Source organism: Sciurus vulgaris (assembly GCF_902686455.1).
Source record: "Sciurus vulgaris genome assembly, chromosome: 14".
NCBI lineage: Eukaryota > Metazoa > Chordata > Mammalia > Rodentia > Sciuridae > Sciurus > Sciurus vulgaris.
The window spans coordinates 83,289,474-83,313,312 of NC_136475.1; the positions used below are offsets into that span (position 1 = coordinate 83,289,474).

At 39.0% G+C, this 23,839-nt stretch overlaps 1 protein-coding gene across 5 annotated transcripts in view; it reads left to right on the top strand.

The window, feature by feature from the left end:
• Positions 1-23,839, top strand: part of LDAH (lipid droplet associated hydrolase) — a 97,783-nt gene that overhangs the window by 64,941 nt on the left and 9,003 nt on the right. For all 5 annotated transcript variants that reach the window (XM_079110941.1, XM_079110939.1, XM_079110940.1 and 2 more), the window contains 2 exons: positions 3,854-4,088; positions 17,122-17,204. In XM_079110941.1, the coding sequence (XP_078967067.1) occupies positions 3,854-4,088; positions 17,122-17,204 (318 nt within the window). The remainder of the gene's footprint in view (positions 1-3,853; positions 4,089-17,121; positions 17,205-23,839) is intronic.

Here is a 23,839-nt window from a genome sequence, read left to right on the forward strand (position 1 = left end):
TATTGTAAAAGTATTACTGAATTTAATACAGTCCCAATCAGAATCTCAGCAAGATGCTTGTAGAATTTGGATAGCCACTTCTGAAGTGTTTATACTTCATATTCAAAGAGCCAGAAATATCCAAGCCATTCTTGTGTGTGTGTGTGTGTATGTGTGTGTGTGTGTGTGTGTGTGTGTGAGACTAGGGATCAAACCCCAGGGCCTTGTGCATACTGGGCAAGAACTCTACTACTGAGCTACATCCCCAGCCCATTTTTAAATTTCATTTTGAGCAGAGTCTTGCTAAGTTACCTAGGCTGGCTTCAATTGCAGTCCTCTGCCTCAGCCTCCAGAGTAGCTGTAATTACAGGTGCACACCACCACGCTGGACTCCATGGCATTTTTGAAGAACAAGAAGTTGGAATTTAACTTACCCTACCAAATGTCAAAATACATTGTGAAGCTTTAGTAAATAGGACATTGTGGTCTTGGCACAGAGTTAGAAAAACTAGACTCTTGGAATAAATTAGACAGCCCTAACTCGGGTCCCTTCACATATATACAGGATTTACAACACAAATATTATTCAGAAAAGCAGGGAAAGGTCAGCCTTTGCAGTTAATCGTGCTAGGACAATTGGGTTTCCATATGGTAAAATGTCGAATGAGACCCATATTTCACAGCGTACGTGGAAATCAGTTTTAGGTAGATTATGGACCTAAATGTAAAAGGCAAAACCATCAAGCTTTTCGAGATATTGCTCAAGAATATTGGCTGCCCAGGACTCTGCAGCAACTGTGAACTGTGGCTGACGTGGTTTCCTTACCAGATCTTGTTCCTGCAGCTCCCGGTGGGACTGACAAACCAGGACACAGCCACATCTGAGAAGTCAGCTTCATCGTTGTCTTTGCTGCCATCTCAGCTACCGAGACACCTACTCCCTGACCTAGAGGGAGAGTTCTTCCTGCAGGATGGGGAGGTAGCTCAGCAGGGTAGTAAGAAGCTCTTCCTTTCTCTACCAGCTTCTTATTCACTAAACCTACCCGTTTGAAATCTGTCAAGTCTTTTGAAGTCCAACAGAACATCTGTAGCTCTTTCAAGAATAAAAGGACTCATAATACTAAATTAACTTAAAAGATAGAAGAACTCTGAATTGGAAAATGGAAAATAAGTGGTTATTTGTAGCACTACTCTGAGTGCAGAAAGATTTTTTCATTCTTTTTCCTCCCAAACTCTTAAAGCATGCTGTTTAGCATCCAAGTAAAATATCAGATCCCTAAATTATACTGTTAACATTAGATAATATAAAAATTTACTTTCTATGTGAGCTCCAGACACACACTAAGGTAACTATACTTTCAAAAACAGAAGAGGGAAGTGCAATATTTTATAAATGTGATGATGTTCTGTAGTTCCTCTTGATCCCATCTTCTTTGATGTTTAGGATTATTAGTCTTGACAACAGGCAAAGGTGAAGTAGTGGCATACCTGCTGTACCTCAAGTGTGACAGTGGGGAGATTTCTGCTCCAGAGTTCTGGAGCCTTGGAGATCTGTTGTGTTCATTGCTCATAACTAGTTATCTTAAGTTAACTTATCTTAAGATAACTAGTTATGACAATTGTGCCATATACTTTGCTTTCCTGTGTCCTCAACATCATACTGATTACCAGTGAATCAGGAATGTTGTATCCCTTTGTTATGCTAGAATGGGAAAAAGAAAATGATCAGCCATTAGAAAAGTACTAGCATTCCAGAGCTGATCTCATTCCTTCTCTGTGTTTGGAATGGGCTGAGTTGGAGTTTCTGATGAAAGTGGCATCCAGGAAGGGCGATTCCTTAAGCCCATGGCAATACAGGCAACTGGTTCTGATTCATGGCTGCTGGACCCTGTCATTGCTGACTTACCAGAGCCTCTGACATCTCCATCGCAAGTGCCCGTGCATGCCACATGAAGCCTTTATTCAGCACGTTTCAGTCCACCCACCACCCCCACCTCTGCTCTTTACTTGAGAAGATGCCAGAGTAGCAGAATCTTGCTTTCATATTCTGGCTGAAACCCTGCATTTATTCTAAAAGCACATTAGAAGCATTTGCAATGCGTTATTGCCAATCTGGCATTTAAAAACTATCTGAAAATATTGTTCCCTCCTCCCAAAGAATGTTTTTTACTCATCATCAAGTTCATACAGGTGTTCAAGGAACAATACGTTCTTATTATGAGATAGAAGAAGAGATCCAATGGAGGTCAGATTATTATAACCAAAAAAGAAACAACTAAAATATCTCAGTTATTGTTGAGAGAAAAGGAAAAAGTCTACAGGAAATAGCTGAGCACTTAGCGGAGAGATATGACCAAGGAAAAACAAGAAATATGGCTAGAAAGAAAAATGTCCTCCACAGTTTTGACCTTCAAGGTCCTGTTCTCTACTGTAGAGATACATGAAGGCAGAATCGTAGGGAATATCTGATAGACTTCAACATTTGGGCAATGCCATCAAACAGGCTACTGTGAAAAAGGACAGTGTACTGTGTGGATGAGAAGGACACAAAACCCACCTTTACTCTCAGGGACTAGGAAAAGTGCATTTACTTCTTTCAGAAGGAGGAGTATAAATGCATTACAGAATTGGTAAATCACTGATGTCTGATATCAAAGGCACTGGATCACAACTGAAGCTAGAAAAGAGGTAACACTATCTAATTTATTAAAGAAACATTTTGAATGAAAAAAATAATATCTTCATGATTTGAGGTTAGAAAAGAATTTCTTAAGACACAGGACAGTAACTATTAAAAAGGAAAAAAATGAACCCAATTTAAAAATGGGCAAAGGACTTGAATAGATACTTCCTCCAAGAAGACATACTAATGGCCTACAGGTATATGAAAAGGTGCTTGACATTGCTAATCAGGGACTTGGCAACTAAAACCACAATGTTATATCAACTAACACATGTTAGGATGGCTATCTAAAAAGCACAAGATAATAAGTATTGGTGGGGATATGGAGAAATTGAAATCTTAATACATTGGGTACCCTGTTGGTGGCCACTAGGGAATAACTGGTACAAAGACTTTGAAAATAAACCAATCTCAAAAACCAAAGGTCAAATGTTCTCTCTGATATCTGGATGCTAACACCCAATAAGGGTGAGGAGGATAGGTGTTCAGTGGATTAGACAAAGGGGAATGAAGAGAAGTGGGGGATAGGAATGGGAAAGACAGTGGAATGAATCTGACATAACTTTTCTATGTACATATGTGAATACACCATAGTGAATCTTCACATCATATACATTGACAAGATTGGGATCCTAATTAGAATAAGACATACTCCACGTTTGTATAAATGTTTCACCATTGATTCTACTGTCATGTATAACTAAAAAGAACAAATAAAAAATAAAACTTGTATGGAAGGCACAAAAAATATTTGGAATTATCTACTAAAGCAGAATATATGCATACCATACCCTATGATCCATGACTTCAAGGTGATAGAGCCCACCAAAATACAGGCACACATGCACCAAGAGACATGAACAAAAATGTCAGTAGGACTTCTGGTTTCCAGGTCTACATGCTGGAGCTTAGAAGTTGCTACTCCATTCTAACAAATGAAAAGCCAAACAAACTGAATAATCAACTCTGAATCCTCATCTCCCTGAAAATTAAGCCCAAGAGATACCCGTAGATCATGTCCAAACTGGATATGGCTTGAGAGGGAGAGCAGTAGGTGGTGGTTCTTCTCAGCCTTAAAGGTTGCCTAATCAAATTCTAACCTAGTAGTTTGTCAGTATTGTATAGAGAAACGATAAAGGAACAGCTATCCCTTAAGAAAACCTCTCATCAAAGTGTGTTTGTTTACTTTAGGTCATTCACACCTTCCTACTGTTCCCAACCATTGAGCGAATGGCCGAATCACCCAACGGCAGGATTGCCACTCCACTTCTGTGCTGGTTTCGATATGCTCTGTATGTCACTGGCTACTTATTACTTACACCATGTCCCGAGAAAATCAAGTCCTTGTTAATCAGAATGGGCCTTCGAGCAATGAACTTGAAGACAGAATTTTTACAGACGAATATATTACAACCGTTCTGCCTTGGTAAGCACATTTTTAAAAGGTTTATTTTATTGTTGAGTAAGGAAGTATTTACAGAAAAATCTTGGGCAGAGGATGAATATCAAGAAAGCAGTTTTTTGTTGGATTTTCCCCCCAAAAGTTTAAAACCAGAGATAAATAAAATCGGAAACAGGAGTGAGAGAAGGGAGTTCTGTATGACAAATGGGTAGAAAAGCCTCATCGAGCTTTAATTTTGCCTTCTGCTTCTGATTCTCCCACCTGGAAGCAGGTCTGTGCAGGGCGTGTAGTGTGTGTCGAGGCCTCAGAGAAGCCCGTCATATGCCCTGTTGGTTCAGTGTTTTGCAAAAACAGCCTAAGAAAGCCAGGCCCACTATTCCAATCAAGTGAACAGGTTGAACGCTTTTATTCTCCTCCTCTAAGTCTTGTCGTGGGGAGTTTAAATTCCAAAGGAAATGATCATCACACAGCAGCATTCAAAGCCAGGCAGCGTGCCTTTCACCAAAGCTGCCGTGGTTGTCCTTTTGCCCCAGCTGATGGTAAAGGCAGGACTCCTGAATAAAGCTCGCTTCATCTCCTGTGTTGAGAATGCCACAGGATCACATGCACAGTGAATCTAAAATGTCACCACTGTCCCTGTCCAGCTGTATAGCTACAGATTGTGTGTGAGGTGTTTTCCAAATACATAGCTGTCAACAGTCATCACAGATACAAGGCTCAATGTATTTTCTATATTTGTGCATTGTTTTTTCTCTTCTCCCCAACTCCCATTCTTTATTACAGCCTTAACATAAGTGGGTGAATGGCTAAACAGTTATGTAGCCATACTTCAGAGAGCTACTCAGCAATAAAAAGGAACAAACTCTTAACACACACACAAATGTGTAATGTCTCTCTGGAGTATTATGCTCAGTGGGGAAAAAAAAATCCCCAAAGGTTACATAGGTATGATTCCATTTAATAGCACTCTTGAACTGATAAAATTACAGAAATGGAGAACAAATTAATGATTGCCAAGGGCTAAGGATGGAAAGAGGGCAAGGATGGAAATGGGTGTGTTTATAAAAGGGCAACAAGAGAGATCCTCGCAGTGATGGAATTATTTTTTGTTTTGACTGCATAAGTGTCAATCTTTGTTGTAATGTTAAACTGCACTGTTGCAAGATGTTACCTTTAGGAGAAACTGGGTAAAGGGTACATGTATTTCTCAAAACTTACATGTGACTCAATAAAATAAAAGTTGAATTAAAAATAAAAGCATTCATCAGCTGGGGACTTCATTTTCCTCCCTGGAGTAGGTATTTTCTTTATCCTGACTGCCTAAATAGGTGGTGCCTTGTCCTTGAAATATGACAAGGTTGAGGACCTACAACCCTTGGAGTAAGGGCACATTCCATAGGCAGCTCCTGTGCTTTCCTTATGCCTCCTTAGAACCATTTTCTAAACCCAAATCAGAATATGGGATATAAGAAATTTTTATTCCTTTCTCTATTTACAAATGTCTGGGTAAAACAAATCACAATTATATATTTAGTGGATATATTATACATATAATATGTAGTCAAATGCTTAATGTTTTTTATTTAAAAAAGGTCTTTATATAAAGGTGTCTTTCCATTTGTCTACACCTAAATTATAAATGCCTCTTAGAGAAACAGACCCCAAAAGCTACACTTGAAAGAAAGGAATCTTCCTTGTAGTTGCAGTGATTGACCTCCAGCAGCCCCAAGTGCAAGAAGCAGGGAGCAAGGCAGGTTAGGCACAATTCCCCTCCCTGGCCCAAAGCAACCAGAGCCTTCCAGCCATCTTGTTGCTTGAGGAACCTGGATTTCCTTTCCAACACAACCATAGTAGAGTTGTGCCACATTCAAAATATACTCTAAACCTGACTGAACATTCTTCATTCCAGCAGACCAACCTGAAAATGAATAGCCCTCATTCTTCCATCCTTTCCTCGTCTGGTCTTCTAACCCATTGGCTCTAGATCAGGCCTTCTGATATCTAAGTATTCATTACTTCAGTAGCCTATTTTGTTCCCGTTACCTACCCAGTCTGTGTAACTGAGTAAAGGAAAAGGAGACAAGAATTACCTGTCCTCTTTCTTCTTTGGGTTGAAAGATTGGATTCTCTACTTGGATACTTAGTCAGTCTCTTACTAGTTACCCTAAGCTGATCATTAACTATCTCAAATATCCTAGCCAGCTCTGCTCACCTATCGTCTCTGAATCCCATGTCACTCTGCCTCCTCTTAGCAACAGCCTTCACAAACTCAAGCTTTGTCTAGGCATGCCCTAGCCATCCTTAGGCGACTCCTAGTGGCTTCCTTACTACAAATGGAAGAAGGTCCCAGCTGAGAGAGAGCTCAAAGCAGAAGACCTGACCCTTGTAGATGATTAGTGGGCTCTACCAGAACTTATGCCCCACAAATGGTGACTGTAACTAGCATTCATACAGTCACATGAATTGGTGGTATGATTTCAGGTTATGTAGGTGAAGAGAAGGGCTACCAAGGGAAAAGAAGACCAAGCCAGAGACCATTCCCAGTCGTCTTGTCTGGTCCAGCTACATATTCCCCCTGCAGATCTCCTTTGTAACTTGACTGTCATCTAGACAATGACCTTAACCTGCCAACTTGACCTGTAGAGGCCTTACAGTGTTTGCACATTATGTAATGTCTGTGCTTCAGGAGAAATCACACGGAAACAAATGGAGGAAGTTTGCTAATCCAAGTACTGGATAATAAATCCTACCCTATCTAGATAAAAACTATTCTTCTGTATCCTTTAGTTTATATACTCACATTTTTGTTGTTGTTGTAAGCTCTGAAGAATTCAAAGAATCAAAATATTCAAGTATTTCAAATGTTGCTACCTTTTAGCAAAGATGGCACGGCCCTTCATGGAGATTGGCATGCTGTGGCATTAGTGTTCTTCTGCAGCACGTGTGAAACATCATTTCCTACCCAGCATTTAGAGAAGAGTAACCCTAATTCAATTAGCATGCATTATAAACATGACCAATGTTCACTAGTGTAATCTATATAGCTTGATTGTTTTAAATGGTATTTTTAAAGAACATTCATGGATTTTTTTTTCCCTCCTTAATTGCAAGCATGTAGTGTTTGCTACTCCATATTTTCTTTAGAGTAGATGTTCTTTCATTTCCTGAGAAGCAGACTTTCCACTCAGACAACTAAATTGGATTTTCTGATCAAAGCTAAAAGAAAATATATTTTAGCTCGACAGTATCACAGGTCAAATAATTAACTTTTAAAAATATTCTAAGGTCTTTTCATTAGGATAAATTGATGTTTTAATTCCTTTCAGTTACCTAACTAGGAAAGCATAGCACAGAGACATAGCGAATTCCTGGTAGGTTACTTTGTTGAATATGTTCTTGCAAAATAAATTTTCATGTTTTTTCTTTCCTTAATCAATATGGAAATAACTCTTTAAAACATTTACAATGACATCTAATGAACTGAACTATTTAATGAGCTGACAACACAAGTTTCACTGAAGAATCACAAATTTCCTAGAATATTTTTAACTCAAGCACATTAATTTTTTTGAATAAGAAGAAACTTTCATGCTACCTATTCTTTCACTTGTGTGAGCAGCTTGTGAAAATATGTTTATAAAACCCAACTGCAGCTTTTAATGACTCAGGAATTTCACATCAAATTCAGGAATAAAGGGGAAAATAAGGTGTTGTGTTTTTTGTCACTGTTTGGATTTAGGACCAAGAATGATTAAATATGATACTAGGATATCATTTCTGGTTTAGAATTAAATGATCCTATGAATATCCTTCTGTATTTTCCTAAAGAAATCTTATATTTTAAAATTATCTTTCAATCGAAAAAGTTGTATTATGTAAAAAAAAAATATGGTATCTTGGGTTGCATTTTTCTCTTGGGCAAATGCAGCATCATTTGGGTAAGTTATCTATTTGCAGACTAAATGGATGATAATAATAACCAGAGTCCTGGCTTACAAAGAAACACATAATAAATTGGATGAATAATTAACATTTTTCCATATTACACAGATATTTTACAATGGGAGAATTTCTTTTTTATGTCTGATTTCTACATTGTTAAAAGCCACATTTGGCACCATTACTAAATATGGAAAACAACCTGGAAAAAAATGAAGAACCGCTAAAGAATTCCCCTTGTTAAATGGCTTCATCCTAGTTTCTGAGCCTATCTAGCCCTTGTAAATCTTTTGACAGGGCCTCCTATTTTATGGCTGTTTGAATACCCCACCTCACTCTGGTGGTGGTGGTCTGCATGGATCTTTGATAGAGTGGAAACTGCTTAGGTCTCCAGAATCTTCTGGTCTCAATCTGTCCTCAACCCCAAACTTGCTACCATGCAGACTTGCTTGGCTACAATCTTCCTAACTCCCCTGTACCCAAAAACCTTGCCACCCTCAGAGATGGTCAGAAGCTATGCAAGCTATGCAAGGAAGGGCTATCCTTGGAAAGTCTCTTTTCTGTCGGCTACTACCACTTCTTTCTCTCGGAACGCCCTAGATTTTTACAGATGTAGTATGATTCCACCTTTCTCCCCACTACATTGCCAGAATCTCATGGAGTTAAGCACAACAACCCCTGTGCTCAGAACAAAACCACCCAGAAGATGCAAAGGACTTATCTTTATATTTATCAACTGGGATGAATTTGACTATAGTTAACAGAAAACTAAATTACAGTGGTCAAAACAGAGAGAGATCTATTTCTCTCATGCACTAAGAAATCAAGACATAGAAGTCCAGGATAAAAAAAAAAATTCTTCATTTCCCTTGACTTCCTCTAACAAGATACAAGAAAAGTCAATGTGTGACTTGACCTCTGTACATCCCTTACAGGAAGTGAATACCACCCCACAGTGCCTTCAGGGCTGTGGGTTGTTGGTACCTTTCCATTCTGTTGTTCTTAGCATGTAGACCTTTCCAGTGCTCAGTGTCTCATGCTACATGATGGCTCCCACAGCCCTAGGCCTCCTATCTGACATTCTGACAGAAGAAAAGGGGAAAGAGGAAAAAAAGCAAAGGATCTGATTCCTAACTAGGCTTGAGTTATTAAGAAAGAGTAGTCCTCCTGCAGGTCTTCCTGCTCTAAATTAAAAGCCAAAACTGTCACATCACTTCCTGTAAGGGATGTACAGAGGTCAAGTCACACATTGACTTTTCTTGTATCTTGTTAGAGGAAGTCAAGGGAAATGAAGAATTTTTTTATTGGCTTTTGGACCATTACCTCATTATCTACTACAACCTCCTGCAAGATGAACTTAAGTCTCATCTTTCATTTATTTGCTCACCTGTCAAACATCTCATAATGCAGTTAACTCCATTCCCTGTCCACCATGACTAATACCCGTCATAGCTGTGTTTCTCCAATATGTCTTCAGGCTTCATAACCCTGGCAAGGTAAAACTTCAGACTAGCATCTATGATGTGTTTCTTCACTGTTGCTGGCCCTCTGCAAAGCATGTCTAAATGTACCTGTCTATAGCAGAACCAATCTCAGTTCCCATGGTTATTATTATATTTTTTTTTATTTTAAGGGGAGTTTAAAATAGAGCATTTTGCTGTTTCACCTCTATTAATACTTACTAATGACTTCCCTCCCCAGCCACCCTTCCATCACAGAGGTGAATATACCAAACTCTTTTTCTGTCTACCAAATCTTATAAGGACTACTTTTTAAAAGAGAATTATTTTTCCTCATAAATATCATGGTTTATTTTGGACATACGGACTCTGTTGGCCCTTTTAAAGACTCCCACAGTGGACAGTGGCTCAGTCAGAAGAGACCAGGAGCAGCCATCCCACTACGCTGCAGGGTGCACACCACCTGTGGCAGATTCCCATCTCCATGGTTCTCCCTGTCCTAATTACACTATGCCTGGCTCCGGTAATTCCCTTTGCTTCAGCACCAATTATCTTTTCTCCCAACTATGGTGACAAAAATCAAACCAACCATGATATTCTGCTGTGGAATCTCACCAGTGACACTAGACCACATACTCCTAAAACAGCAGGACAGCTTTGCTTCCTGTCTCCAAGTTCTACTTCAGAAGACTATTCATGCATCTCTTTAAAACCTTCCATTTGATCATTATCTGTGATTTTATTTGCCTCTGTATTATCGCTAGATGCTGTTTGACTAGTGCTTATGTAACCTAGTTTCTGAGTGGTCTCAATAGAAATTCTTAGACCTGCCCTCTTTCCTGTGATTATTCATCCCACATGTACAAGGTACCTACCAGCTTGGCTATTAATGTAGGTGTGCTTCAGCCTCCACTTCTGGCCTCCATTGTGAGCTCAGTTTTTGGCACTTCAAATGAGGCAGTAGGCTTATCCTTCCCCACCTCCAAAAGTACTAGCCCCAAGCTCCCTCAGTCCCTTCCAATTTATTTCATTTAGTGGCCCTTCTTTACAAAGACATGCCATAAACCAAACTGTCAAGCATGGGGGAAATAATGAATGAAGTATAGGTCCTGCCCGTAAGTTACTGACAGTGCACTAGGAGAAACAAATGTGGAAAATGTTTGATTTAACACAGTAAGGGCTCTCATAAAAATAGATACAGAGTGTGGGTGGTACTTTGAAAGACAGATCGTTCTGTCTCATAAATAATAGAGAAGATAAGTAAGCTTGGACTTGAAGGTGACTTGGTATTTTTCCAAACTAACAAAATGGCAGCAATACTGGTGACAGGATTAAATAGAAGGTCGCCTTCTGCTGCAGGTTGTGTGCACTTGGAAAACTCAGTGATAACATTTGGATGGTGAAATGAATGTCCTACTGGTCTTCCAACTTCAGCCCCCACTCAGATATTTCAAACTTTTTAGCCCTTGTACTGTAAGTTTAAGTCCCAAAGTGATATTTGAACATTAAACAGATTTCAGAAGATGGTGGTAGCCAATAAAATAAATCAACTCCTCAGTGAGTCCTTCTTTTATACCAGTATTTTTATTTTTAATGCAACTAAAGTAAACAATTAACATTCTTCTGAATCATTCTTTTCTTCATGTTTTTGTTTCCATTATTCCTGGTACTAAACATTTCCTTCACTATGGTGCTTGAAACTCTCAATTCTGCTGGGTTTCCAGGAATGCTGTTGACAGTCATTGCCAAGAGAAATGTGTTTTCCACTTAGGAAATTACACTTCTATTTGGTATTATTATTTCTGACCACTGTGTTGCATTAAGAGCATTTCTGAGGAATGACAAAGATGGCTTCCTAAGAGCAATTACTGGAAAATAGACTCGTGTTTTGGTTAAGTGGGGGGCAGGGGGGTGTACTTAGATGGGAAATTACCAAGAAAAAAAGCAAATAAGAGTAGTAAAAAAGGGATGGGGTACATTTCCTGATGATACTTTTGTTTTCAAAAATGTAAGACTCCCTACAAGTTATTTGAATTTGAAGTTTAGCAATGACAAAAAAAAAAAAAAAATGCTTAAAAGTACCCCATGAATTATCTCAACACAATCTTCCCTTAACTGTCACCCAACTCAAGAGCCACTGCCTGGATCTGAGAAACCCTCCTTAGCCCCTTGAAGACCTCTTACTCCATCTCCCAAACGTCACTACTCTCTTGACATCTACTGATACTGTTTGATTTTGCCTGGTTTTGAATTCTGTGTCACTTGTTTTTCCTTTCATGCCTGGCTTCTTTCATGCAGCAGAGTGTGATGTTCATCTGTTTTGTTGCTGTGGCTTTAGTTCTTTTCATTTTAATTACTCTGTAATTTGCCATTGGTGAGTTATACTTCAGTGTATTTATTCTATTGTTGATGGAGTTTGGGTCATTTCCAGTTTGGGACTATTCAAGGTAATACTGATCAACATGTGCTTTCCCCAGGTTCTGGTTGTTCCCCACATGATTGTACTGATCAATACTTAGCTGAAACTGAATGGGAACCCCCTGCAGATCTCTGGAACTTTCCCTCATTCATGGCACATCTCTCCTCCCCACTATTTTACTATGTCAAAAACCAAAGCATTCACCTGGTGCAGTGGTGCATGCCTGTTATCCCAGCATCTTAGGAGGCTGAAGCAGGAGGATCTCGAGTTCAAAGCCAGCCTCAGCAAAAGTGAGGCACTAAATAACTCAGTGAGACCCTGTCTCTAAATAAAATACAAAATAGGGCTGGGGATGTGGCTCGGGTCGAGTGCCCCTGAGTTCACTCTCTGGTGCCGCCTCCAAAAAAAGAAAGCGTTCACCTCCCAGGCTATCAGTCCTGCTTCCTTGTTTTATAAAATGTATCTGGAGTTTGTGTCAATCAGGTATGGTAAAGTGACAGACATGAAAATAGCTGCCTTTGAAAGAGAAGTTAATTACTTACAGTTCCCAGGAGAAGAGGGAGGCATGCCACACAAGGCAGGTTAAGACAGGTAAGCACCACATTGGGTCAGGAGGCAGAAGGAACACAGGCAGACATGGCCCAGGGCCTTGGTTGTGGGTTCCATGGAAAGGAATGGATGCGGCAAGTTGAAGATTGCTAGTTTGAGTAATTCTGGCAGGTTCTAGACTGTTGAGATGGTCCCAGTTGTCTGGTGCATGGCCCTGGGGTGATTCAGAGCAGGGAAAACACTGGCTTGCTGGCTTGTTTGCTAAAGGAGTATGAACTTTGGATTGGTTGGCTTGCATGTACATGAAAGGCATGTTCACAGGGAAATCTAAGAATTCACTAACCCTGAGAGAGGTATTATCCCCCTGGTCAGCAAGACCCCCAAAATGTCAGGGAATCATAAAATGTATAATATAAAAAAGGTGATTCATTCTCTCCTCAACTCAGGGAGATTACCAAACTCTGCATGTATTCCTCCTTCCTGTACCACAGCCTGCAGACTTTTCACACAAACAACAAGCTAAGATTATTGTAAGAATCCCTTTATCAGTTTCTCTTTTCTCTAGGATCATATATATGCCCAATATCAATATGTCTTGAAAATCTTTTTTTCATATATTTTATTTGTTCCTCTAGTTTTATACAGGAAATCAAATCCTGTCTCTATTACTCCATTTTGTTCAGAAATGGAAAAACTATGTAAGGTCATTCTTTTTTTTTTTTTTTTTTTTTTTGGTATCAGGAATTGAATGCAGGGGCACTTAACCACTGAGTCCTATCCCAGCCTTTTTTAAAATATTTTATTTAGAGAGAGGGTCTTACTAAGTTGCTTAGGGCCTTGCTAAGTTGCTGAGGCTGATTTCAAACTTCCAATCCTCCTGCCTCAGCCTCCCAAGCCTCTGGGATTAGAGGTGTGTACCACTCTGCCCAGCGGGGGTCATTTCCATTTGAAATTAAAATTTTGGGAAACAGTGTGACTTCTATTCAATCTTCATTAACAGTTTGTAATTTTCCATCTCTGAAAACATTTTTGTTTCATAGAAATTTAACATATATCTCAAATTTCATGAGGAAGATTTTGTTTTATAAACAGTTTAAAATCTGAAATCTTTTTATTAACAGTGATTGAAGTTTATTCCTTGACTTACAAAAGTTTAAAATGCCAAATACAAGGTATTTAAACCACACATTTAATGTCATAACATGGTACACTTCAAATATATAGATGTGGGGCCTTGGGAGGCATCTCTCATGGCAGCCATGCACCAAGGTTAGGCCTCCTGCACCCCCAATCAGAGCCATATCTGACATCTCCACAGTTTCCAGGTGACCTTTCCATTGTATTTACAGCCCTCGGTGTTACAGATGAGGCCTTACTGAAAGTTGGAGACTGTCTGACGTTAAGTACTCATTGCAAGTCACCTATTTAAAATGTAAACTGAAGGCCTCCATTGCCATAGGACATCCCCCCAAAGGAAAACAAGTACCGAATTCAACACAGTTGATTTAGGATTTAGCTTTTTTTAAATATATATATATATATATATTTTTTTAACTTAGTTGTCACAGGACCTTTATTTTATTTATTTATTTATATGCAGTGCTAAGGATGGAACCAGTGCCTCACACATGCCAGGCAAGTGCTCTACCACTGAGCCACAACCCCAGCACTGCTTTTGCAACATAATTCTTTTGTAAGTTTTAGACTGTCTATACCAGCATTTTTATAGGGGGGCTAAATAAAAATATGTTTCTCTACATTTTATACTTCTGATACAATTGATATATACAAGAAACGAATTGATTTATGAACATCACTGGTCAGCTGGAATCTCTGTAATGGGTCTGGAAAGGTAAAAGTAAATCTGTTTATGATTACAGAGTAACACTTTGTTGGTGGTAATAGTGTTTTGTGTTGAATTTCAAGTGCCCAGAATTGCAATGAGGAACTTCTACCTAGGAGAAAAGGTAGATTATATAAGTCACTCTTGCACTAATTAGGACTGCTCCTGAGAGTCACATACAAGAAAATACTGTGTTTTCATTCCTTGTAATATGGCACTCAGCCCTTTGGTAACAAGAAAGAAATCAGACCCTCTATGTCTGCAGGGAAGGAAGGGGAATGAGTTATATTCACCTATCTTGGCTAAATGGAGCCTTCACTGCAGGTACTAAGTGTGTTGAGAAATGAGGAGAATCTTTGCTGGAACTAGCCTATCTATGTGATAGCTACATTACACAGGAGAGCTGGGAAGCAGATCGCTGTCCATCAGGGCCTGCTGTAACAGGATGGAAGCTCGTCATTCTCACTGCATCTAAAGGGGAAAGCTTTCTACCTACCCATGAATGAACAGGGTATCTCATATCCAGGGACAAGGACCTGCACTCTCAAAATGTCAAGGCTAGAAGAGGAACACAAGCAAATGCTTCTCCTGAATAGATGCTTTGTAGATCTTGTATTTGCAGGGGGAATACCATTACCAATTGGAAAGGAGGAAGGAAAGGGAGAAGAGAAGGGAGGACAGGGATCCCATCTACTAGAAAAAAAATCACTGTTATTATTTTATTGTTCAAATATCTGTTCCACTTATCTGTGTTTACAACAGGATCATACGGTATCATTTTATAATCTGCTTTTTGCAGCTACTGTTATTCTTAAATATGTATTTGACATATATTCTTTACCATGATTTAAATAGGTTATATGTTGAATTAATTTAGTGGATGGACCATAATTTATTAACCAAATCGCTGTTGCTTCATTTGGTCATTGTCAATCCCTTGGATTGTATTACAGTAATACAGAGTGCTGCCTTTGGAAGAGGACTTTAGAGTCTTTGCATTCCACATCCCTAGTGTAAAGCTGTGACTAAACAGCCTATCTTGATTTAAATTAGACTAAGAAAATGCAGAATATTTACCCCTATGTCTGTTTATGCTAATATCACAGATGGACAAAAATGATAAAATCTCACTTTGGGAATTATATAATGGCTATAGTTAAGATGTTTAAATGGAGGAAGCAGCTTGTTATTAAACACATGATATAAATAAAAACTACTTAACTGTAAATTCTGTGTGGGTGGGAATAATCCCTTTGGGTCTCCTTGTGCCTAGGACATAGTAAGGACCCCATCATGAACAAAGAAACTGACTAAACCAACAATTAATATAATGTATATGTTTTTAGGATTACTGTAGGAATTAAGGAAGTTAATAAATTATTTCTAAAACAGATAAATCTTTTTAAAAAGTAGGCTTCTCTTTGAAAAGAGCTAATTAATCACAAATACTTGCCTTCATTTCATTCTAATATTTGATTAAAATTATATCAAAGGAATTTTTGAGGATCATGAGGGAATGAGGGAGAAGTCCTTAGCTAACAAGAAATTTCGGTGAGTTTATGGAAGAGAGTGAGCAAAAGTAGGGGAAGTTGATGAAGCAAGGTCCAGGGAAGAAGCGCTCACAGCCCCACTGTCTAGTACAGAAGTCACCAGTCACATGCAGTTGTTTACATTGAAATTAATTATAATTACACTAGAAATTGAATTCATTGTCACACTAGCCACATTTCAAGCAGCCAGTAGCCACATGTGATAAGCAGCTACTATATTGGACAGCAGGTACAGAACATCTCTGTTCTGTACAGAACAGAAAGAGCCCATGTCCCCCAAGACTCTTGAAAAGTTGAGACTCAGAATGCCAAGTACAAGAAGGAAGGTGAGCCTGAGAGGGCCTCTGCAAACAGATTCATTAGCCACTCACCCCACCCCCCCATCCATCCTGCACAGCACACACATCGTCCAAATTAAAACTTTATTAGAAGGGGCAAAAGCCCAAAGTGAGGTGAAAAACCAAACACTAGAACAGTGTCAAAAGTTGTATATCAAAACAGGAAGGAGAAGAGGAAACCGTGATCAACAATACAAGAAATTTCCCTGAACTGAATGTTACAGTGAATTGAAAACGATCCACATCATGACACATCATCATAAAGTATGAGAATCGTGAGCAACATGCAGAAGGTCTTAAACACTTCAGAGTTGCACACACACATGCAGATACCTTCAAAGGAAGCAAATCAAACTGACACTGAACTTCTCATCAGTGATAGCAGTTATTTAAAGACAGAGGAGCAGATTTCAAAAACATCTTGAAAGTGAAGGTTACTTTGCTTATTTTGCAACCCGTATAATGGAACTAATCTTCATTAAATAGTCTTAGAGATCTTTTAACCTATGTTTAAAAAATGAGCATTTTTTTTTTGTTCTTTCCTTTTTTAAAAGAAAAATCACCAGTATCATTTCGTGTTAGTAATCATCTGTATTTTCTCTGATGTATATGATTTATCTATAACAATTGTACTTCTAATCCTTAAATCACGACAGTGCAAATTGTTGGGTACAGTTACATGTGTCCTACAGTGATATCTGACATCAAGTGTTGGATAACTAAACTTCGCTATTGAGAAGCCAAGCAGGGTTGAGAGAAGTTTCTTTTGAAGGACAGGCTCTTATTTCCAGAGACTATGCATGTCACCAGTCTTACATACCTCCCTTAGACTCACAAGTGTGTCATACTGGCACGTTGGTTTATAGAAAAGGGATGTAGATGAATTGATTAAAATTAATTTGACATTTGTGTTTGCTCTACATATTCTAAGTGCATGTCTTTTTATTTTATAAATGTAGCTAATGCTGCCTACCTTGGAGGCCAAGAAATGATGCAGGTGGTGAAGAGGGATGATGAAATCATAAAGGAACATTTATCTAAGGTAATTACTCTATGGCTGAAAGAAGATAAGAAATCGGGCATGAGTACTTACTGATAATGAAAGGTTAAATTCTGCAAAACCTCAGGAGTTTGTAGATTCAGTCAGAGTTCTACTTCTAGTTCATAGTAATGTTATCTTTGAGAGTTGTATAGAGTAAGTAAAACTGATTGCATAATTACTTAAATATATTTGTCACATGTTTTTGTTGAATTTACTTTTACAATCAATACTTTTCTGTTTTAACAATGCATTGAACTGAGAAGATTCAGTAACATTTATTGAATAAACGAGTTATGTTGAAACATAATAAAACTGGAAAAAAAACTAATGTGACATATGACCCAATGACCAGTAAGCCTATTTTTCTGATTCTTCAGCACATTGCAGTAGATAGTCTTATTCTGACACAAAGAATAGTTTCCTAAAATATTCAGCATTTGCAAGTTATTCCTACAGGTGCTAGACTCTTGCACAAACACATTTAGAAACACCAATCTGTGAAACTAGAAGACCACTGTGATTTAGAAATGTCTCAGTACCCTCGAATTTGGTTGGCTGTGGCACTACTGTGGCAACATTTGCCTGTCTGTCCATCCTGAATAGACTACAGCTGCTCTCTATTTTTGTACTGTCCACAGTGCTGGGAATCAGATCCAGGGCTTCATGTGTGCTTAGCAACTGAGCAACACCTCAGCCCAGAGGTGTGCTGTTTAATATGATAGCCACCTACATGTGGTTTTTTGTAGCTAGTCTGAGTTGAGATGTGCTACAGGGTTAAATACACACTGAATTTCAAATGCTTAGTACCTGAAAAGGAAAATGTTTCATTAATATTTTATATTGATTACATGTTGAAATGATAATATTTTAGATATATTGGATTAAATAAAATACATTATTGAAAGTAACTCCATCCATTCTTTTATACTTTTTTAAGCACAGTTATTAGAAATCTCTTAAATTGCGTTATGTGCCTTGCTTTATCCTTCTGTTGTCAGCACTATCTAGAGCTTTACAGTTGGTGCTAGACAATGACATCTGCTGGCTGGCCATCTCTTATAGGGCCCAGACCCTGCAAGTCCAATTTTAGATACTCTACTGAGTTTAGAATCTCTTTATAATCTGAGATATTTGGCCTACGCTTACCTACATCATTAACCCGTATTTCTTTACCCTCCCAATATAATTTTTCTGAAGCTAGAATGAAAATGTTCTTTAAAAAATATTTTCAGAATAGTGAAAATATTCACTCAGAGAGAAGACAATCTGACTTTGTCTTACAGACATAGTGGTCATTGAATTTCTTAAGTAGCAGTGATCTAGAGAAAGAAATTTTGAACCAGAAGCAAGTCCTCACTAACTGAACAAAGAAGTTTGGAACCTCAGGAGAACCCTATCTAACTACTTTCAGCCACTGAGGGATGTAAAAATACAAGAAAACAGTATTTTATTTTTCAGCTAAATTGTTAAGTGAGTCTGCTTCAAAAATGCATTTAAGTTCTGCAGGTTGGAAGTTCATAAAAACAATTCAACTTCCACTTAATAACAAGACTGGCAGATGCTCACTTCCAAACCTCACACTTGCAGAATGACTAGACCCATCCTGTGTCACAGCCTGTCTTACCACCTGTGGAAGCCAGCTGCTATAAGATATTCATCAGTTCTGGATTCTGTTTGCATGTTGTGCTCAGAAAGAGGTCAAAGAAAGGTGCTAACTTATTCCTGTGCTAAGTTAAATCCATATGCATGTGTAATCATTCCCAGATAGAGGTCTGTTCATGGTAACTATGTCAGGGATTTGAGTGTACTGAAACTGTTATGGGAGAAATATGGGGGTATAATGGTATATGGCAGACATTTCAAGGTTAGTATTAACACACAGTCACAGAAATAAACTTTTCAAACTCCAGAGAGTAGTTTTGTTTCTAAGACAGCATTAAATGTACTTGTAGAATTTTGGGAAACAGAGCATTGTTTAGTTTAATGGCTCACAACTACCTTGCAATTCATTGATAATGCTTTCTGCTGGCTAAATTTGAGCTCTCCCCTCAAATAATACAATTTCAATTTCTAAGTGAAGCTCGGTACAGAGAGGCAGGAAGTTTATTGCAATTTTTTGTTTCTGTAATGAAAAAGAGGAAGCATGCTGTAATTTAATATTGATAAAAGTCAAATCAACATAACATGTCCCAGTATGCTTGAGAAAATAAGGAAAGTTAACAGGACACATAGTTCTAGGGAAAGACCCTGATAATTAGTCAAACTTGAAAAACAACTCCTCAGATTTGAAATATCCCCAAGTTTAGGTATTCTGGTTAAAGGATACACTATCCCATTTCCACCTAAACAAAGGCATTCAGGGACTTCATACCTATCCAGGGCTGTCCAAGTGGAACAGGGTTTTGAGCCACACATTGTTGCAAAAATCATTCCATATATCTCAGTTATTCAACCAAAAATAATTCTGAAATATATAACTTTGCGCCACATAGCCAGAAAGCCACAGGAAAGTCAGTCTAAAAATAGTCTCTCTGCTGTACCATACAGAGGTTTTCTGATTCTTTCTCCTCCCATAGAAAACCAGCTTGCTATAATCAGAAGCCATTGGTTATAAATTCAAATTTTGCACCGCTGAATTTCCATTGTCCTCATGAAGAGGGATTTTTATATTCTTGAAAAAAACTGGCATTTTTAATTCTAAAAACATCTACTGAGCTGATTTTCTTCCTTCCAACATCTAGAGACTGCATACCCAGTATTGGGCAATTGTGTTTATTTGCAGTCCTTCGATGCTCAGTACTTACTTTCCTTTCCTGAAGCCCATGTTTCCAGGAGAGTACACCATGGTTTATGGCATCATGGATTGTTAGTTCTTCACCTGACTAAATCCTATTTGTACTTTAAATTTTGGTTCCACATGGGAAGGGAAAGAATAGAAGTCCATTGGATTAGACAAAAGGCAACAAAGGGAAGGGAGGGGGAGGGCAATAGGAAAGAGAGTAGAATTAATCACACATAACTTCTCTCTCCTTATACATGAATGCATGCATGACCAGGGTAACTCCACATCACGGACAACCACAAGAGTAGGATTCTAATTAGAATAAGTTATACATACCGTGTATGTACAGTGCCAAATTACATTTAAATGTCATGCATATCTAAAAAAAACAAATAATAATAATAATAATAGATAACTTGACTCCATTGTCATCTCCAAGAGGCCTTCCCCAGCCCTGGTTTTGGTAAAAATGTCCCTCCCTTGGACTCTCATGGTTACATATGTAAATTAATAATATTGTCTTTGTCACACAATATTTAAACAGCTTTCCCCTCTCTCCCACCTTGAGGTAAGGAACTGTGTTATCTTCATTTTGGGATTCCCCTGGGACCCAGCATGATTCATAATACCTGATAAAAAAAATCAATTAACATATGCTACACAGATGGATGGGGCAGGAGGTCAATTGAGAATCCTTTGGAGTATAGAGTCTAAACTTTTTTGTACCAGTGATCTCTTTGTATGTGAGAGATATGTGAACCCCTTCTCAGAATAATGTTTTTAAGGGCATAAAATAAATACAAGAGGTTACAAAAGAAGTCAATTATACTAAAATATAATTATCAAAATATTTTAAAAACTGATCTGATATATTAATGTGTGCATCTTTATTAACACATTGAATAACAAAATATAATAGAATTGCTATGGCAAATTTGTAGTGATAGGTATGATTAACTCTTTAGTAATCTACAAGTTTACTGTGATTTTAAAATATCCATGATTTTTATAGATTACAAAATGTAAGCATTACTAACACCAGTTTGTTGCCTGTATTTGTAACTAAGGGAAATGCCAAATTGTAATTAATTAAAATTAAGATATATTTTTTTCCGTAAGTTGACTTAATCCTGACCCACAAGTCATACATAGACATGGTCATACATGGACATACATAGGCCTGCAGCTCCCAGGTAAAGAAGCCCTACATTAGAGAAACTAGAAAAGGTTAGGTAGCATGGCATGGTGACTTGGCACTGGTCTGAGAACAAGCCATGGTGTGTTGCGCTAAAGAGATCAAGTTGTTAGGGAGCCATTGGAGGTCCAGGCAAGGAGGTAACAATCAGGGTGATATGCAGAATATTTGACAACCACATGACATAGCCCCTAACCAATCAGAAATGCACCAGGTGTGAACAGCCAGTGCATCTTAGTTAGCCTTCAGGATGTGGTGAGATGAACAAATGAGAAGGAATATTTTGGGGAATATGTGTGGCAGAATATTGGGAAATAATGACATTTTAGGTGAGAAGACTTATTTACAAGGCTTTTACAAGAATGAAGGCAGTGGGTTTAGGTATGGAAAGATTAGGAGGTGTAATCAAAGGCACTTAATAAAGACAGAATGTGAGAGAATGCTGGTGGAGGAATCTAAGATTATTCCTCTGTGTCTGGATTGGGCACTAAGGAAAAACAGGAGAACCAGCCCCAAGTTGTGGGAGGTGGTTGAGAGTAATTAATTTGGTACTTGTGTTTGAGATACCATGGGCCAGCCAAGTCTGCAGATAGCTGGATATATGGAGTAAAGCTTAAAAGAGTCTGGGCTGAACTTGAATTTGGACGGGTTAGGCCTTTAGATGAAGGCATGGGCATGGACAGTGGCAACCTGCAGAGTGTGCAGTGTAAGGAAAGACAACATCAAAAGACTGGTCCTTGGGGAACCCAGCATAAGGTTTGGGAGGAAGAGGAGCCAGTGAATAAGATGGGAATGGGGGGAAGGGGCATAGATGGAATAAACCAGGATGGAATAAACCAAAGGAAGGAAATCAACTGTACATTTCCACCACTCCAGGCCCAATGTGCCTCTGGGGCCTGCTCTGCTTTATAAGGCACCTGGTGTGTCCAAGGCAACTAGGAGGTCAGCATTCCCTTGTTCTGTCACTGTGCTAAACTAAAAGGGAATACATGTCTCCTTCACAGAAAAGTGAATTAGCATTTGGTTATAAACTTGAAGTTTTCATTTTAAAACTCACTTAGGAGGGAAATTCTAAACTGCCGTGACCATCTTTGGCCCAGGCTTATGGAAACAGCTGGTGTGCGCTACTTCCAGACAGAATCTGAGCATCACTGTCACTCCGTAGGAGTCTGAAGTTGTTCTTAAAGAGAACATGTGGGTGTAGCTTTTGCATGAAGGTGGGCAGAGGTGGAGAGGCTGCCTTTAAGGAAGTGCTGCCCCTGCCCCAGAGGGCCAGGCCAGGGCCATGGTGTGGCCTGGGAAAGGGGTAAAGTGTCCTCAGAAACAGAAGCCCTCTGTAGCAGTTCTCTCCCCATCCTCCTTAGCCAGAGGTGCCTGTTGCCTTTGGGAAGAACCCGCATGCCATTGCTTGCAGAATGGCCATGCAAATCCTTCTGACATGCACGTGTCCTGCTTGGTGGAGCATAGGAAGTGCTCCCTGGACCAGCTAACCAGGACTGCCTTTCCGCCAAGCCTTGGTCTGAAACGGATTGTGTTAGTTCTGCCTGTTTAATTTGAAGCCTGTCCAGAATATTATAATCATCCTGAAAGCAGATAGGTTTGTTTTTATCTTGATCATTTTGACCTTGAGAGCTTCATTTGAGACAACTGTACTGACATACCCTTGAGTTCTCCAGTGGAGCCTGCTTGAAAGGAAGTGAGTGTGTTGGAGAGCAGAGTCCATGAGAGTCCTCAGTGCCACAGCCTCAATTCAAATTCCAGCTCTGCCACTTAGTTATGGGACCTTGCTTAAGTTACTGAACTTCACTGTGCTCCTTTTTCCATCAATAAAATCATTTAATATTAGTATCTGTTTTCATGCAGTTGTTCCAAAAGTAGAATGCTATTATTCCGACTTCACAACAGTGTCTGGCATGTTGTAAGTATTCAATGAACATTTGTTATTACTATTAAAAAGTTAGTTATAGCCTGTATATACCTATGAGTACTTTTGAAAAAAGAGTATTTGCTGAACTTTTCCTTCCCATACATACTCCCTAGATACTTTCATTGTGTATTGAAAGATGTGAGTGATGTTAAGTATTAGCCAAGAGACTCTGGAATGCCCAGTCCATTCTGTTTCCTAGCCACTGCTCCCCCTCCAATGCCTAAGGGAGCTCTCTACAGGAACCCTGATGAGAAGAAACATAGTAGCTCTTAACTTTTACCAGGAATCAGACCAGTACCCCAATGCCGAGAATTTGATGAGCTGAACTCAGCAATTTCTCAGTTAGTTAAGTAGAACATTCCAGCACATCTGCCACTTTCAGTGAGGAACAGAAATACAGGAGGATAAATGGACTCCCAATACTTTGTACTCAGCTGCCTCAGCAGAGGTGAGTAAACACCTCAGATCAGCTTCTCACTGTAGTCTCAGGTAAGGGGAAAGTGAAGCTAATCACTAAGTGACTTCATGACAAGGGGGAGTGAGTTCTGGCCCTGTACACGGTAGCCACACAAGAGGGAAGGAGCCCCACACTGCCTGCCTTTGGAAATGTGGAGAAGGTAAGAATGGCTTCCTTTTCCTTGACCTCTCAAAGTCAGGCAGAGGAGACAGAGCCCTTACTGAGCATCAGCGTCATTCTCTGCTTACCAGAGCCACCAGAACATAGGTCCAGG